Source organism: Epinephelus lanceolatus, chromosome 4 (assembly GCF_041903045.1).
Source record: "Epinephelus lanceolatus isolate andai-2023 chromosome 4, ASM4190304v1, whole genome shotgun sequence".
In the NCBI taxonomy this organism is placed as follows: domain Eukaryota; kingdom Metazoa; phylum Chordata; class Actinopteri; order Perciformes; family Serranidae; genus Epinephelus; species Epinephelus lanceolatus.
Window position 1 is genome coordinate 1,593,816 of NC_135737.1, and position 18,819 is coordinate 1,612,634.

Consider the following 18,819-nt stretch of genomic DNA (forward strand, 5'->3'; position numbering starts at 1 on the left):
ATGCCTGTTATTGTCACTATACACATGTACAATGAGATTAAAAGCAGCTCCTACCCAGTGCAGATATAAGCAATAAGATATAAAAATGTAATAAATAGTGCAGGGGGGGGCGGGTTCTGCGGCATTCTGCGGCGCTATATATACATATTTATAAAAAGAATAAATAAGGATTTTGTATACAGTATGGCTATGGGTTATTGCAAATATTGAATATTTCACAGTATAAGTGATCAAAGCAGTTGAGTGGCGAATATTTGATGGAAAGACAGTTGGTCAACACCCTTCAGTGTGTCAATTCATGAAAGATGCACGCCATAAGTTGCCTATATCTAGGCCATTAGCTCTAACATGGGATCTTCCCACTGTACTAAGTGCCCTCTCTTGTTCTCCTTTTGAGCCCTTGTAGCAAGCAGAGTTGAAAATGCTTTCCTTGAAGACGGCCTTATTGCTTGCCTTAGCCTCGGCTAAGGGCATGGGTGAGATCCATACACTGTCCGTGCATCAGGCACGTTTATGGTTTTCCCCAGTGAATACTAAGGTCAGTATGCAGCCTAACCCAGCCTTTATCCCGAAGGTTATGGGGTCATTCTCCACAATAAAACTGGCCACTTTTTATCCCCTTCCCTTTTCTTCTAAGGAGCACCAGCGTTTGTATACTCTGTCTCCAGTTTGTGCACTGCAAATTTATCTGGACAGGTCCCACATTTTTAGGGTGACCTTTTTTTTTTTTTTATCTTGGGCAAAGCCACACCTGTGTGCAGCTGCATGCTGGGCCTCGCTCTTCAGGGTCACTAGATTCTATAGGTTGGATGTCAAGGCACCAACTCTGGCACATTCGGTCCTCAGTGCAGGCTCTTCTCAGAGCGTGGCTCTTTTGTTATGAACTGCCACTTGGGACAGTTGTCTTCTTTACAGACACGTCTGGGAAGTAGTATTTTTTCCATAGTGAGACACGAAACAAATGCTATAAAAGAGAACTTAAGGTTATTGATATAACTCCAGTTCTCTGATTAGCATGAGTGAGTGTCTCACCAGACCACCCTCCTTGCTATGGAAGCGAGAAAGAGGTTAGCTTGTTTTGAATGACAACTGATGCGATATCAGCCCAATATATAGGAGGGTCCCATCCCCTCCTGACATATGGGTCACTAGTGCGAGCCAATTAGGGCTGGCGTAATGTTATTTGAGCTTCTGATGAGGTCACGAAGGAGACGTTCCCCGTAGTGAGACACTCACTCATGCTTATCAGAGCACCGGGGTTATATCTATAACTTTCAGTTAACATCCCTCCCTTCCGTTTCTCATTTTGTGCACTGAGCTTAACAGACAATCAGAGTGATTTCATTTGCCAACAGGCTCAGCTGTGTCAATGCTGATTCGACATGCTGAATACGTGGAAAATAGGCCAACTGGTGCCACCATGGGCCAACCACACTGATGAGGGCCACAGACGCTCACCAATGGCCCAGCTTTGACCAATGGCTGACTGTTGGCTTGGTGTGTCAGGGCCTTAACAAAAGGCCACAACAGTGATGGAAGAATGGTGAAATGGAGGGAAGTTTAACTATTTCAAAACAGAAAACTATTTGTGTTAAATGTAGAAAGTGTTGTCAGTGGAGTGGTGTGTATGCTGTAAACACACAAGCTACATCTTCCTTCCTATTATTCATTCTTGTTTGTGATGGTATAAAAAAATCATGGGATAGCGACAGATTTCTATCCGATCAGATGTTGTTGTCCATGAGCTATCAAATTTTCCAGCAAATGGGATTGTTCTGGTAGTGCAGCCCAGCACATGCCTACAACAGAAACCAGTCCAGGATGTCAGACTTCACTTCAGTTGCTGTTGTGATAATTTAAGGCTTTCAAGAAACTGTCTGGTTAATGACATCTGAAGATACTACTTAACCCTTTGAGGTGTAAAATCTAACTGGTGTGATTTCCCTTGCTGGATGATAAGACATTTGTCGTGTTTTATAATTTTAGTTATTAAAAATGGGTTTAAAGTAAGGTATAATGTAAATATTGTGTATGAATAGTCAGGGAATATTACCAGATATTTGGCCAATCTGGGAATAAATTCCTTACCAAATAATTCCTTCACCAATGTGTTTGAAAAGGTGAATAATAACACACACAGGGCTTAAAGTACTCTGGCGTGGTGCCGGATTTCCGGCTTGATGGACATTTCTAGTATTTTTTTTTTTTATGTGTATTTTTTTTTTTTTTTTGTGGCAACAACTTGGCATAGTAAGCATTTAACGAATCATCTTCTGATTTTCAGCGAAGCAAATGGGTAGTTCCACAAATAGTATAGTGTTATCAAACTCAGCTGGCCAATAAGAGCTGAGTTGGGAGGGTCTAAAAACAGCATGCACACAAACACACACACACACACACACACACACACGCACACACACAACCGGACAGAGTTTCAACACACACTACTACGAAAACAGCATGCCGTGTGCGTTTTGTGCAGTAGGTGGATGCGGTAGTCTGCCGGTAGAGTAGAGTAGAGCAGGGCAGAGAGATGGAAGCAAAATATATTAAACCCGGTGTTAATACAGCAGAACTGGAGAGAGGGGTGGAAAATAAATGGAGGTGGGCATGGCTTGAGGAGGAGGGCGCTGAGGGCAAACGGTTTAATACATGGTTCAATAAGCAAGACGGGCCAGTGGTGCGCCCGGAACCCTGCGGGGCCGGGATTCCACCTCAGCCGGCGTGCGCCAGCCTTCACTTTCATTGTGCCACGGGGTTTCAACCAGACCCTTTGACTCGCGCGCGGTAGACTCCTTGGTCCGTGTTTCAAGATGGGTTGGATGGGTTGCCGACATCGCCGCTGACCCCTTACGTCCGTTGTACATGGGCCGGTCCCTGCCCTGGTGACGCAATGCAGTTGTGGCGCACTGAGGACAGTCTGTCCCGGTCGACAGTCACGCCGGGAGCAGGGGGTCCCGTCCCTCCCCGGGTGGGCGTGAGAGAAGACTCAGAGATACTGTGTCCTGCGGCCCCAGGAAGTGGTGAGGTCCGGGCGGGGGTGCTATAAACAAGCCCAAAAGAATGAGAGAATAAGTGAAAATGGCATCACCTGTTCTTGTATTTTGTTTCTTTTCTAAAACATAATTTAACCATTTGAAAGAAGAGCAAGTTCTCTCTTTGCACTTTAAATTGTTTGCACTATAGTTGTTACGTTAAGGAAACTCTGCTCCCAACCACCTGCAGTTAAAATACACAAACAGTTCTATTGTTTACAGTCAAACAAAAATGATTAAATTGGACTGACATGAATTTGTGTAGTTTACCTGTTTTTTACACCTAAAAAAACCCCTAAAAATCAATATCCCATTGTAATACAACTTTAAAAAGATTTAAATTCAACTCCCATAGCAAAATCCATGACAGCTGCTGAAAGTTGGGGTACCTGGAACCTTCTTGGTGAAAAATTGAAAATGTTTACCTCTGCCTTCAGTAGCTTGTGAGGGGTCAAACTAGGGGTTTTTCCAAGATTCTTACTTGATTGCAAGCATTTGTTTTGCACCAATACCACTCCTTGGTGGAACAAAGGGCCAAGCCCACTTTCCCCCACTCATCGCAACCCCCTTTTTTGGTGAAATAAATATGACTGGGTGCATATACATTGAAAAGTAGCTTTATGGGTTTATTTATTTATTTGTCATGTTAAGTACTTATTTGTGTGTTTACTGGTAACTGTTGTAGCTGGTTGGCATTCGCAATGAGTGAATCTGGAGTAGCAGGTGCCAGACATTCTCAAACCATTGTGTGGATCATAGACTGACACAGTACACGCCACACATATCAAATAACAGTTGTCACCACTGTATTATCTACATTTCTTTTACAACTGGAAATATTTCATGTCACAACATTGATAATATGCATAGATGAATAATATAGATATCAAGCAAACACTGATGAGGGTGGCCAAGTCAGAGGGTGAGTTAGAATAGAACAGAATAGAATAAGATAGAATAGGAGAGAATAGAATAGAAAGTCTTTATTTTCATTGCACATTAACAATGATGTTACCAATACAAGAAAATTGTGGAGTTGAGCAGAGGGAGGATGAGAAATAAGTGCTGGATGCAGAACCTCAACCACTTTTCTGATGTCAACTAGCACATGGATGAAGGTGTCAGGAAACATGGGCCACTCCACAAAGGGTATATTTTAGGGTATATTTTTTGCCTTTAATCGATAGGAAAGCGAAGTGTGAAGTGGGGAGAGAGAGAGGGAGTGACATGCAGCAAAGGGCCACAGGCTGGAATCAAACCCGGGCCGCTGCGGCAACAGCCTTGTACATGGGGCGCCTGCTCTATCCACTAAACCACCGACACCCCAAGAGAGAACAACCTCTTCAACCATGGTCGAGACAAGCAGTTGCTTGTGTCCTTCTCAGCAGGATTCACGAGCACTGCAGATGACACAGTCAACATTGAGAGAGCGGCTGAAGTATGGAGGGAGATGCAGATAAAGCTGAGTGGACAGTCAGTGACATAGACCATGGAGGTGAAGTTCAAGTTACAAGCCCTGCCATCGCTCAGAAAAATTCAATGACATGTCAGTGATAAGAAGATTCACCCAAACCCACTCAAGTTGTTCAACTGACTGATAATCTTCACCCAACGGGATATGACATTCGAGACAAGCATTGAGTATGAACTTACTCCCTTCCCCTTGTCCTTGTTCAGCAACAAAGTCCAGAAAATGAACGAGGCCAACAAGGCAGGCTTTTCCCAAGACCAGCCTGAAAGACTTCACCAATCTGCTTGACCTTTCTGACCACCCCTGCTCCACTCTGGTGCTTGATGGGGGATGGCTTCTTTGCATGGTCAAGTGGTAACAAGGTCAGACTTGGCAGGAGATTGTCAACAGTTTCCTGAGCTGTGTGAAGTGTCTTGGCAGTCGCTCTCAGAAGATCATTCTTGTCTTTGATGGCTATAGCAGTTCACCAAAAGATCATGTCCACATCCAGTGTCCAAGAACTCTTGCTGTGATCAACAGTTTGGACCAGGTAAGATACATTTGACACCAAGGGCAAAGTTCATGGACATCCATCTCCTCTCTTCAACATTCTGGAAACATCAGATCACCGTGGAGCAGTGTGACAATGATGCTGCCACTTCGATTGTGGCTGCTGCCACAAATGACTCTGTTGAGGTCAGTAAAACGTTATGAAGCATTGTTACTGTACTTACATTAACTACAATTTTGTGGTTGATATTTTTGCTATATTGTGCTGTATTTTGATGTGCCATGTTCTAATGCAAGTGCATTTATCCTCAGAAAGGCAGAGGATTAGCATTTTTAAATAACATGACAATTGCACAATTTTTGGCACAGTTTTAGACGCTTTGCACATATCTAGTTTATTTTCAGGTGCGGGCAGAAGATACAGATGTGGTAGTAATGCTGGTGCACCATAGCTCAAACACCAATCACCACTCTTCTGAATCATGTCGAAGGGCTCTTACAAGGTCAGGAAGATCCAACAGCTCTCCTTGAAAGACAAAGGAACTACCTGCTCTTTTCTCATGCCTTCACTGGTTGTGATATGGTTTCTGCAATCTGGGGCCCTGGGAAATCAACTCTATTTGACAGGTTCTGTGCAGGAGATACTGATGAACACATGGACATCTTCCTTCGCGACACATTATCACTCCGACTTCGTCACATAGTGACATTTGGTCATGGACTTTGCACATCCACGTCCACTTCCACATCTGTGTACGACATACAAGGTTCCCTGTGTTCCCATGCGCTGGTTGTTGACGTTCTGTGTCAAGTTCTGCCTGTTACATGCTTTGTCTTCTTTCAAGATATACTTCTGTTTTCACAGGAATTTACATTGGTACAACACTGTGAATTGATGTGGTTAGGTTTAGACAACAAAACTACATGGTTAGGTTTAGGAAAAAAAGAATAGGGTTTGGCTTTAGAATCTTATGGGACGCAATCACCGCTCTCTCAGGTGAAAGTCGGTGTTGTTGGACCCATCCACCACCCCTCCTGCCTGCCCCACTCGGACTTAAGCCACCTGAACCTTCGGCCATGTCCCGCTGGGTTTCCCTCTGACGCCACTGGGTGCTGTTAAACTATAACAATGACCGGCCGTGTATCATGCCGACGTTAAAGGATGCCTTTTTTGTTGGTTTCTGATGCTGCAAGTCACTGCCCAAGTGCCGAATTTTGTCTTCAGAGCGAGACCTGGCTCTCCTTGACGTACAGGCTACAAAGGACACACTGATCAGGGCTGGTATGGCAGTTTTCCAGTGCATATACCATGCACCAGGTACAACTTTGGGTGCAACTCGATACAGCATGTTCTTGCGGCTGGGCTGATCAAATGAGAAACTCTACTTTCAACAGAGGGTGCACCTGCACAGCATTCTCTCCATGCCTAGCTCTAAACCTGGGCCTGGATGCTTCTGCAGAGTGTGTCTTTGGACCCCAGGGTTATGAGCCGGTTCCAACACTAGACCCCATGGCTCCTGAGTAGCTACTGCAGTTCACAACTGTAATTGTAATGGAGATTGCAGCAACCGGCAGTGCAGCTGCAAGAAGATTGGTGTCTGGTGTATCTCAGCATGCAGAAGTTGTAGAGGCATTACATGCAAGAACTGTATCCATAATGATGTCTGGAGAAGACTCAGACCTAGACTCCTGAGATATTTGACATTGTAGAGCAGTGTTGTTATCTAACTAGTATTTGAGATATTGAAATAAATGAATAAAGCTATGTCTAAAATTTACATTTAAAATTAGGTGTGGCCCTTTTTTCTGCCAAGAAGTGGTTTTGCTGCACAAGAAAAGCTTGCGATCAATTCAGAATCCTGAAAAACCCCTAGATTGACCCCTCACAAATACTAAAGGCAGAGGTAAGCATTTTCAATTTTTCACTGATTTTTTTTTTTTTTTCGGATACCCCAACTTTCAGCAGCTGTCATGGATTTTCCTATGGGAGTTGAATTTCTATCTTTTTATATGTGTTATTATACACCTTTACAAACACATTGATGAAGAAAATTTTTGGTAAGGAATTTCTTCCCAGATTTTCGCAATATTCCCTGACTATAAGTCATAATATTCAGGTTGTCATTTTATTAGACACTGTGCCACCTGTCTACGCTTTACTGCCCATAGTTTTTAAACACACACACATTAATTGTGGTAATGACTGATATGAGAACCTCACTATATTCAACCTGTTAAAGTCCAGGGGTTAGTAATAAATATGTGATTCACTCCAGAGCACACCTGATTGATGCATCTAATCATTAAAATGGTGAAAAGTCTTCCAGCTGCGCATGGCTGTGTAAAGGGGTCAAATTACTCTCCACAAACATGAAATTGATTAATACTGAGCACAAAGTGTGGCGCTGGAGAAGTTTAACATGTTAGACAAACACAAAGTAATATATTCTATGATCAGGGCATGCTGGTGTTCGTGTGTGGTGTGGTTGGATGCAGAAGCTCTGTATATTTTTCTTCTTTTTGAACCTTTGCCAATCACATGCCTGATTAAGTTTGAGTCTGTATGGAAAAAAAAAAAAAACAATTTAAAACATTTATTTTGTTTTGTTTTGGTTTTTTTTTTCTTTGTTTTTTTTTTCATTTGAATAATTTTTTACTGTAAAATTTCCACTAACACAAGCCAATGTTCCTCCTCATTGTTCTTTCTCTTCTGTCCCATCCTATCTGTTTTAAGGCTCTGTTAGTTCTGCACCAGCCAGAGACCATAGAATTGTGGAATCCTGATGCCCCCATAGAGACGTTTTGGGACATCAGGTACTCAAAAATCTACACATTTTTCCATAAAGCAGGGGGAGATGAAATGCCCAGCTCTAATCCATAGTTATACCCATGGAGCCACAGTTGTCTGCTGTGACTCTACCATGATGTGCTGCTTTGGGTGCCAGTGGTAGCTTTGCATCTGCAGACCCCTTTTCTGTTTTTGAAATATTTTGTTTTCATTAAACTAAATTTAAGATATACAACATGTGTTATAAGAAAAGTTTTTGGGATTGAAGCCAGGATGCCAGTATGACTTGATAACAGAAGTGCATTGTTTATTGACCCCGTGCCCGGGCTGTGCGCTAGACAGCAAAGATTGTGGAGTAGGTCACTGCAGCTGATTTGAAAACATCATATTGGAGATTGGCTTTTACTTGGTTTTGATGTGAATAAATGTGGTGTGAGATGCTTTACTTAAAGTGCACTGACTGTGTTTGACAGGCTTCAGTAATATTGTCTAGCAGGACATATGAAATTTGAGTGGCTGAAAAATAGGGCTGCCACTAACGATTATTTTCATTGTCAACTAATCTGTCGATTATTACTTTGATTAGTCAACTAATCATTTCATCGAAAAATGTGTTAAAATGTTGAAAAATGTTGGTCTGTCTCGCCCAAACCCCAAAATTACGTCATCTAATGTCTTGTTTCGTACTCACGCCAAAGGGTTTTAGTTCACTGTCACGGAAGAGTGTGTAAAGCTGCCAATATCTGAACATAAGAAGCTGCAGTAAGAGTATTTTGGGGTACTTTTATAGTGCTTTTCTATGAAAAATGACTCAAACCGATTAGTCGACTACTAAAATAGTCACCGATTATTTTAATAGTCGATTAGTCATAGATTAGTCAACTAATTGTGGCAGCCCTACTGAAAAACATTTCTCAGTAGCAGAGGGTCTTCGGACACAACTAATGTGTTAGATTGTGTTTGTTTTGATACATCACCACCACACAGATGGACATGTTTTGTGATTTATTTGTTATGAGCATTGAGAACTCTGTGAGCATTGAAAAGTTTAAAGGTTCCATAAATGATATTCAGAACATTAATATAGCAAAAAAAACCCCACAATTTGCCATGTAAAGATACAGTGGAGCAATGGTGTCCTGAACAGAGAATGAAGTCATGTTCCCTCTGTGTGTGTTGTAATCTGAGCTGCTCTGTTCTTTGTTTTGGCAGCTGGGCCTGCCATGCATGCATGTTGGTGCATGTGAGTCCCACTGGCTAGCTAATGTACACTGCTCTACACTGTGCTCATATAGCAGTTACCACTAATAACATTGTGTCGACCCAGCAGTAGGACGGCGTTGTTGCGGAAGCGCAACCCTCGCCCTTTGCTTCCACCCAGGTTAACAATATAAGGTCTGTCAGCAGTTGTTGCTGTTGGTAGCACTGCTAGCCGCTATTTGGCTCAGCCCCCTCTATATTTGCTAGTAACATCACAGGTGAGAGCCATGTGCAGGCAGTCCTGGCCCAGACTTTGAATGTTGCATATCACACCTTTAAAAAAGATGTGATCAGTTCCTGGGATTTTGTGGAAAGCATTCAATTTCCAGTAATACAACCTGTTTCTAACAATAAGTGCCCTGTTTGTGTGAAAATGGACAAATCTTTATGATCCTTGATGGTCTAAACTTATTAGTGACATTTGGAGGATAATGACCTTCCTCCTTTTTTCCTTCTGACCTCAGTTCACAGGTGCTCTTCCTCATCTGTCGCAAACTGATTGGCCAACAAATGGTTAATGGGACGGAAGTTCTCAAATGGCTGAGGGAAATCCTCATCTGCAGGAACAAGTTTTTGCTTAAGAACAAGGTACAGTCCCATTCCTTTACTGTTGCAGTAGGCTGCTTTGATAGCTACAAAAACAAATGAGGCAGCAAAACAGTGAAAATGACACTGGTATGTTCTAATGACAAGTGTAGTCCTCTTAAAGTATGTTTGGCTGTCTGAGAGGTAGATTTTTGGTCCTTTGAATGCTCAGAAAGGGTTAGATTTGGTGTGGCACCCTGTCTGTGAGAGAAGCAGTTGTGTAAAATGTATGTCTGGTCCTTGATTGTTCCAGGAATTTGCCACTATGGGTGGCGGTATCCCCATCTGCCGGCAGGCGCAGACGAAGCTGGAGGTATGTCTCTACATGTTCCTGTGGAGTCCGGACACCGAGGCGGTGCTGGTGGCCATGTCGTGTTTCCGCCACCTCTGTGAGGAGGCTGACATCCGCAGTGCTGCTGACGAGGTGCCTGTCCAAACCATCCTCCCCAACTATGCCACCTTTAGTGAACTGGCCTCTGTCAGCAACATGATGGGAACAGGTCAGTACTCTTCAAGTTGAGTTGATTCAGTTTCTCACCTTCAATACTAAAATGTAGCTTGAGTTCAGTACTGCACCTCATCTTCTGACAAATGATATGTTTTCAATTCAGATAGACAGATGCCTTAGTTTTCTTCCATCTCTTAACCTCGTGTGATGTAAAGGTGAGGAGAGAACAATGGAATAATAGAGGGCAGAAAATGCTTAAATGTTTTAAACTGGACAGATATCCATCCACATGTTTCCAGATCTTGTAGAATTTCTAGTTGAGCTTTGATATTATCTTCTCAGCAGTGGTGATATAGTGGTGGAGTCAGTTGTTGAGTAAGCACTGTAGTAAGCACTGCTTTTGTTTTCACAATTTTAGAAACCTCATCTCATACTTGGCGATTTTGCAATCATTTAAATATGGCCGGGTGGTCAGTTAAACAGCAGTTTTTGTTGTGTAACAAACTCATAATAAGTTTTTTTTTTTTTTTTTTTTTTTACCCCTGACTTAAAAACAAACACAAAGGAAACTTTATTGGTGCAACTGGCTGCTGCATCTGCACAATTTTTTGTTTGTTTGTGTTTTACATAGGTGGGGAGGTTTACAGTCACCTCTCTGGTATCTCTGCTAAATTTTGAAGTTTTGAACTGTGATGCTGTGTGGCTGCGAGTCACTTTTGTTATGAGGAAGTCAGCTCACCAGTCTGTAAACTCTCCTCCAGTAGACTTCTGCTAGCTGGCCAGGCCAAGGTTTCAAAATGTAAACATCAGTAAACATCCTGGTTAAGATACAGAAGAATGGGCACAGCTGAAGTAGGATCCTGCTAGCTATTGTACTGGCATGGGACAATAAACTGGAGAGCTTTATACCACATAGCTTTCCAACAGGAAATCAAAACTGTAATATCCTTTGCTTAACCATAACTTGTTGAAATCCTGGAATACCAGACTTGTCATTCAGCCAGGTGACTCCTTTTCTATATGCCAATCTAACTGAGCAGAGGACTCTGGCGAGAGAAGGAGAAGAGGCGTGTGCTTTATGGTGAATAAGGACTGGTGTGACAGTGGGAATATGAGTTGCTGTCCACTTCCTCCCCACCCTGTGCCACAAGGGGAATAAACATTTTGGATCACTGATGTACGCCGTTCAGAGGCGGCTACAGAGCGGAGACACTGCCCGTGTTAGGGAGGAGCAACCATGTTGAGGTCAAGAAATATAAACAAACATGGACTCATACCCACAGTGACACAATAGATGGAGCCAATCAGAGTCTGGAGCACGTTCCAGGACACCACCGTGGACGTCACCGAAGGCATCATTGAATTCACTGAGTCTGTGGTGGATGGAGGTGGTGGACCATGGATTACCAGAACCATCCAGGATGTCATAGACACACACACACACACACTGCAGCTCATCTGGGAACATGCACAGTTATAAAGCAGCAGTCTACAAAGTAAGAAGAGCAGAAAAAGGACAGAATCACAGTGCACAAGTTGAAGAAGCTGACATGATCGCATTATCACTGGAGTTGTACCTTGTATGACTCCATGTGACAAATAAATTATTGATTGATTTAATGTCAGTCATCATGGCAGTTACAAAAAACAGAAATACTCCAGTCATGGAAAGAACCAAAACATCTGACTGTGGCTGCCCACGTCATGTCTTCATCTGCATCTCATCTAATCCTGGAGAATGTTCTGTGGCTCATATGGAGTCTGTAAACTTCTCTCTAGTAGAGCATGCCAGATGCATATTAATGTTGGATATTGACGAATCTACTAAACTAATTGTAATACCCACAATATTCCTTATATGTGTGAGCGGAGTTCCAATTGCAGCTCGATGTGATCTAAAAAAGAGATGAACTACATAAATTGTCGCATATAAAATGGCTACTATCGGCCTGTTCTAGGGCCTCAAGTTGGAGACAAGTGTTTGTCTTTTTGTTGTTGTGTTTTTGACAAAATATCAGTTATGCAGATAGCAAAAAAGTCAAACAATTGTTGGACGGACAAAGCTATCAACTCTTAAAAGGGCACATCTTTTCTGACTTCCGGTGGAACGGTAGAACAACATGCACGCTTGAGTCGTGGGCTTCCCTAAGCCAACATAATAATCTCCGCCAAAACTTGAGAAGAAAACACAGGAAGACACAGAACTTTCAACAATGAGTGGAGGGACAACAAGATCAAAGAATAATAAAAAAGCCGATAATCAAAACAAAGAAATTAGCCAGCCGGCGGACGAGAAGAGTACACTAGCATCCGAAGCTAATGACACCATGGCTACATTTCAAGCTAGTTTGGAAGGCATTAGCAAACAAATCCAAGCCCTGCAAAGTGAAATGAAAGCAGACCTGAAAGCGTTCAAGGAGGATATTTCAACCCAAATGAGAAGTGAGCTGACAGAACTCAAGGATGACATTGACCAGAAATTTGTAAAATTAACTACAGAGATGGTTGAGCAAAATTAAAAGATGAACGCAGCACTAAAGTGCATTGAAGATGTTGAGACGTGGAACTCCGAGGCGAATAGTGTACTGCAGGAAATGATGAGAGAACACAAGACCGTGAGGGACAAACTAGATGACCTGGAGTCGAGGTCCAGACGGAACAGTTTCCGAATATATGGCATACAGGAGGATGCAGAGGCGAAGAACGACTCGGTCGCGGCGTTTATGGAAGAGTAGCTCCGGGAGGAGTTTGCATTGGATGGGGACCTGCAGATCCAACGCCCCCACCGAGCCACGGCAGCAAAACCCAAAGCAGGGCAACCTCCCAGATCAATCGTCATTAACTTTCAGCAGTTTAAAGTGAAGGAGATGATACTGAAAAAAGCGTGGGAGAAGAAAACAGTCCAACTCGGTGGAAACAGGATCTATTTTGACCACGATTACACTGCAAGGACACTGCAGCAGTGTAAAGCCTATCTAAACATCAAAAAGACGCTAAAAAGGGAAGGCGTACGCATCCAAACACCCCTAAACAAGATGCACATCCACTGGGCAAACAGAGTGAAAACTTATGGCAGCATGGTGGAGACAACCAGCGACCTGCGGAAAAGAGGATACGAAGTGGAGGACCCCCAGGGCATCACCGGAGAAACCGACCTACTCAAAAGGCTCCAGTTAACCGGGAACGCGGGTTGGAAACAAGTTAGAAGCGAGTGGGGATCGGAAACCGGGAGACAAGCGAGAGAACAGCTGCTTGAGTTTCAGCACGGGGACAATAATGCGAGGCGAGAGTCAAATACAAACTATTTAGTTTGAGTTTAAAGGAAAAGGATTTAAGGACAGACGTGTATAATGTTTCTGTGATGAAGGTAAATTACAGTTCATAATATGATTTGCACAAGAGAGTTATAGATGATGGACATATTGGCTTGAGAGGGACTGAAACATAGCTGCCCACAAGACAACACTAGTATGGGTAGATTAACCCCTTATGGGTTAAATCCCACTGCTAGCAGGGGGCCCTTTCTAAATGTATGGCTTTCCCCCTCAAAACAAAAAGAAAGTCAACATAAAATGAGGGTTGTTGACATCTCTTTGTGGAGGTCACCTTTCTTGTATATAGTTGAACTTAAATGTTCATATTGGTTGTTCATTATAATGTTTAACACACTTAAGTACCTTATTGATAGCCTGTGGGGGAGTTATTACAATGTAAATGGACCTGAAATAATTAATGGAAACCAAACAAGAGATCAAACTTATGTGCTTAAATGTTAATGGTTTAGGAAACCCAGTCAAAAGAGCTAAAATTATAACCAGGCTTAAAAAGGAAAGGACACAGATCAACTTCTTACAAGAAACTCACTTATCACAAACAAAACACGAGAAATTGAAAGGATTTGGTTTCAAAAATACGTTTTATAGTTCACACTCAAATACTCGCAAAAGAGGAGTAGCAATTCTGATATCCAACACAATCAAATTTGAATGTCAAGAAGAAATAAAGGATAAAGAAGGATGATTTATTATTGTTAAAGGGGTAATTGACCGATCACAGATTACTTTCGTCAACATATACGCACCGCCTGAGAGCAGTAAGCAATTTTTCAAATTTTTACTGGACTCTATTGCAGCAGAAACTGAGGGCATTATGTATCTGTGGAGGAGACTTTAATATAATAATGGATTATGACCTGGACTCAACTAGCTGCAAATGAAACAAGAAGCCTATTACAAAAATTGTGAAAAACACATGGGAGGAAATGGGCTTTTTTGATGTGTGGAGGGACTTTCACCCTCTGCGGAGAGACTTCAGTCACTACTCAGCAACACACTCAGTTTATTCCAGAATTAATTATTTTTTTATGCAGAAAGAGAATAGACATAAACTACAAGGATGTTATATTGGAGTAGCTGATGTGTCCGATCACAATGCTACTTGCTTGAAGATTTGTTTAAGTGGTAGTCAGAAAGATACAATATGGAGATTGAATCTGGGAATATTAAACAACAAATTATTGGTGGAGCAAATTAAGACTGATATCCAATGTTACTTGGAGGAAAACAATAATGGTGATACAAATCCAGCCATATTATGGGATGCATTAAAAGCAGTCATCCACGGTAAATTAATTGCAATCACAAGTAACCTTAAAAAAGAAAAAGTAAAACAATATAAGACACTTGAAACTGAACTAAAACAATTGGAACAAAAACATAAGGAAAAATTGACCAAAAGATACAACAACACATGAAAGAGATAAAATAAATTGGCGAATTACTCCAACAGGACGTAAAGACAAAGGCAAGATATTTAAAACAAAATTACTATGAATCGGGCCCCAAAGCAACTAAGTTGTTGGCGAGAAGACTATGGAAACGACAGACAGCGGTCCATAAATTACACGATCCCAAATCTAATCAAATTATATCTGAACCAAAAGAAATTGAAAACATATTCTGAGACTACTACAAAGAACTTTACACTCAACCGCCTTCCTCAAATCCAAATGACATAAAAGCATTTCTCGACACTTTGGATCTACCATATATCGGTACAAAACAAAATGAATGCATAACAAAAACGATAACTATAGAAGAAATCCAGAAAGCAATAGGAAAACTAAAAACAAATAAATCACCTGGCAGTGACGGATTTCTGTCTGAGTGATATAAGAAACTAGATATAGAATTATCCCCTCTATTACACATCACATATAACTGGATCCTGACTAATGGTGTTATTCCTCCTTCATGGAATGAAGCGACAATTACTGTTCTCCCTAAACCATTAAAAGATAAACAATTTTGCCAAAATTATAGACCAATTTCAATTTTAAATGTTGACTACAAACTTTATACCTCTATCATATCAAACAGACTTCAGTCATTTGCATCAGAGTTAATAGATGAAGACCAAACTGGCTTTGTTACAGGTAGACAATCACAAGACAATATTAGAAGAACGTTACACATTATACATAGAATACATAAAAATAAACTACCAGCAGCATTGATAAGTTTAGATGCAGAAAAAGGTCGATAGGGTTAATTGGAAATATTTATATTTAACATTAGAGAAATTTGGATTCAACAAAAATCAATTCAGTGTATCAAGTCTATCTATAACAAACCCTCAGCTAGAGTAAAAGTTAAGGGCTTTTTAAGGGCCTGTCGCGTTTTCACTTGTTGGTTTCCAGTTTCCATCTGCAGGTATCTGTTAGCCGCTGTTAGCGCTGTTAGTGCTGTTAGCAGCGCTGGTCGCTAACAGCTGTTAGTGACGCAGTGTTGCGAGGAGAGGGGTGAGGTGTGTGAGGTTGGGCCACTTGTCTGTTGTCAAAAGACAAGACGTGATTGGTTTGTTTCGATTTACAGACGCCCCAACAGTCCTATATTGTAAACACTGCCAGCAAGGTGAGGAGGGGGTTTGTCAACTCGCATCGTCTGTGTAGGACCCTGAATGAATACTCCATGAAGTATCGGATGACATGGTTTCATCAATGACATGGTTTCATCAATGTTATCATAGCTTTTTGGTACACAGCAGCTACCGTTGTTGCAATACGCGTTTGAAACAGTGAGGCACTAGAGTGCGCTATCCATTTGAATGCAATATACGATCTCAACACTAAATGGGAGAAATTCCTACACAGTGCCTGTTTAAAGAACTAAGGCTCAATCCCAATTCTCATTCTTACCCCTACCCCTTCGTCTACCCCTTCCCCTTCGTCTAGCCCTTGCCCCTCAAAACGGAGTGCCAAGGGCTAGGGGTGAAGATATTCCCCTAAGAAATGGGACAGCACTCGATTACCGCTACATCATCAAACGTTGTCGCTAGCTGGCTGCTACGTCAGCAGAGGCGACAAGTGTTTATCACAAACATTCAAAATGCCGTCTGCAAACGTTGTAATGTCCATTGCTTGGGTTTTAGTGTTATTTCTGCGGCTGTCCACAAGTCGCAGAAATCAAAGGAGGAGAAGATATCTTCAACGCATACAAGTGCTGATGGACCAGTTTTTGGTATGTATGGATTAGCTATAAATAGACGTTTTGTTGTATTTAACATTAACCAAGCTAATCAATGCTAACATTAGCTAACGAGCTTACCTAAACATGTGTAAACATTCGTGTATACATTTATAGCTCGCTTTGGCTGCTCGTTGCGCCATTTTGCCGGTGTTCACACTTAATTGTGGGAAAATTCCACGTACCCCTTGGTTGTTAGTGTGGTCCGGGAAAATCTTCGTTTTTAAGGGCTATTTGGCCCTAGCCCTTGGCACTCGCCCTCGATCCACAGGAGAATTGGGATACCCCTTCCCCTCACGTGAACGCGCAAAACTAAGGGGGAGGGCTAAGGAGTGGAATTGGGATTGAGCCTAAAAATAAATTGGGAAGCAAAATCACTTAAATACATTGGTACAAACATAACTAAAAACCTATCCAAATTATACCATAACAATTATGAACCGATTGATGTCAATATAAGGAAGGATGGACTGGAAGCCCAATTCCATGAATGGGATAAAGTAATCTCAAGATTTATATGGGAAGGCAAAAGACCCAGAATTTACACTACACTCCAATTACCTAAAAACAAAGGGGGCATGGGACTTCCAAAACTAAAAGAATACTTCCATGCAGCACAATTGCGCCCAATTATTAACTGGTGCAACTCAGATTATGTTGCTCGTTGGAAAGACATAGAAATTTCTGAATCTAAATTCCCAATTCAAACAATCATAGGGGAAAGAAAGATTCCTGCACATGTAAATGATGAGGCAGAACTTAATCCGATAACAATATTCACTCTTGATATATGGTATTCCATTATTAAACAATTAAACATAGGAACTGGTACTGCTAAAATGGATAATATCTAACGTTGAATTTAAACCAGGGGAATCTGATCACAGATTCAAACAATGGTTTGGAAGTGGTATAACGGCCATATGCACAGTCATTCAAAATGGTGAGATAAGAAGTTTTCAAGATTTAAAAACTAGACATGACCTAACACAACATGACCAATTTAGATATTTTCAATTGAGGGATTATTCTAATAAAAAAAATCAAAAGAACTAAAGATGAAATACACCCTATCATAAATCTGTTTCTAAAAGCATATTGTATGACTATTCCCAGTGCCGTGTCAAATCTGTACCATTGTCTAATGGATTCCAGGAAGAATTCAACATTGTATATTAAGGCAAAATGGGAAAAAGAGCTGGGCTAGGGAATTCCAGAGGGGATGTGGGATGACGTGGAAAATACAACGATCAACGTCACAATCGCAAAAATGGTGGAAATTTAATAGGGCTGTACCCAAATATTTGGATATTCGAATATTCGTTTCTATGGGTAGGTATCCGTTATGAAAATTTAGTATTCGATATTCGTTTCTTTATTTACTTTATTTTTTTTTTACATATTTTTTTTTGGTGCTAAATGTAGTCTTTTGTTGTTGGTAAATGTAGGTTATCAATAAAAATCAAAACTTTTAAATTGCATTGTTAAAAATGTGAAAATATAGTATAGCCTACCAACTGAGCTTGTATGCATGGCACGCTTGAGCGCATCCGTCTGAGGCTGTGGATCAATGCCAAGTTTTACCACTTTATCACTCTTCCCTCTAACTTGTAGCTGTTTTTCGTTATCTTTTGAATTTAATATGAATTACGGAACCGTTTTTGTCAACGTTTGTTTCCCCCGTTTTGTACAATAAATTATTTGTTTAAAGTTTCAATAAGTTTCTTTTGGAGTGCGTGACACAAGTGTGTTTTGAAAACGACCGCGGGCTGTCACCTGCTCAACGCATCAGTACCTTTGGAAGCCATGACAGTAATAGATTATAGATTAATAGATTATAATAATAATGTCAAAATATCATTTACAGACCGATTTAACAGACGATCACTACTGCCCGACCCGCAGGTCCATTTGCGGGTCCCGCGGGTTACGGGTCGAACCGCGCATCACTACTCAGCTCATTCTATAAAGGCTGTACACAACAGTAAGGCTATAGACATTATATTCTATTCAGGCCGGCAGAACCAGCAGCGCATCTGCTCTACAGTGCATGGCACTGCTGATTAACCATTTTATTGCAGCACAGAGTGTCTGCCAGCAACCAGTTACTTACAGAGGCTTCCTACAACTTGTTTCAACGGTTCCGATTTAATCATAAGACAAATTAAACAGGATGACTAGCCAATGTGAAAATCAAAAGAAAGCATAGAATAATGTAC

At 41.4% G+C, this 18,819-nt stretch overlaps 1 protein-coding gene across 5 annotated transcripts in view; it reads left to right on the forward strand.

Annotated features, from left to right (window-relative positions):
- nf1a (neurofibromin 1a) overlaps window positions 1–18,819 on the forward strand; it is a 286,700-nt gene that overhangs the window by 122,434 nt on the left and 145,447 nt on the right. For all 5 annotated transcript variants that reach the window (XM_033632269.2, XM_033632273.2, XM_033632270.2 and 2 more), the window contains 3 exons: window positions 7,730–7,809; window positions 9,508–9,631; window positions 9,882–10,128. In XM_033632269.2, coding sequence (XP_033488160.1) covers window positions 7,730–7,809; window positions 9,508–9,631; window positions 9,882–10,128 — 451 coding nt within the window. The remainder of the gene's footprint in view (window positions 1–7,729; window positions 7,810–9,507; window positions 9,632–9,881; window positions 10,129–18,819) is intronic.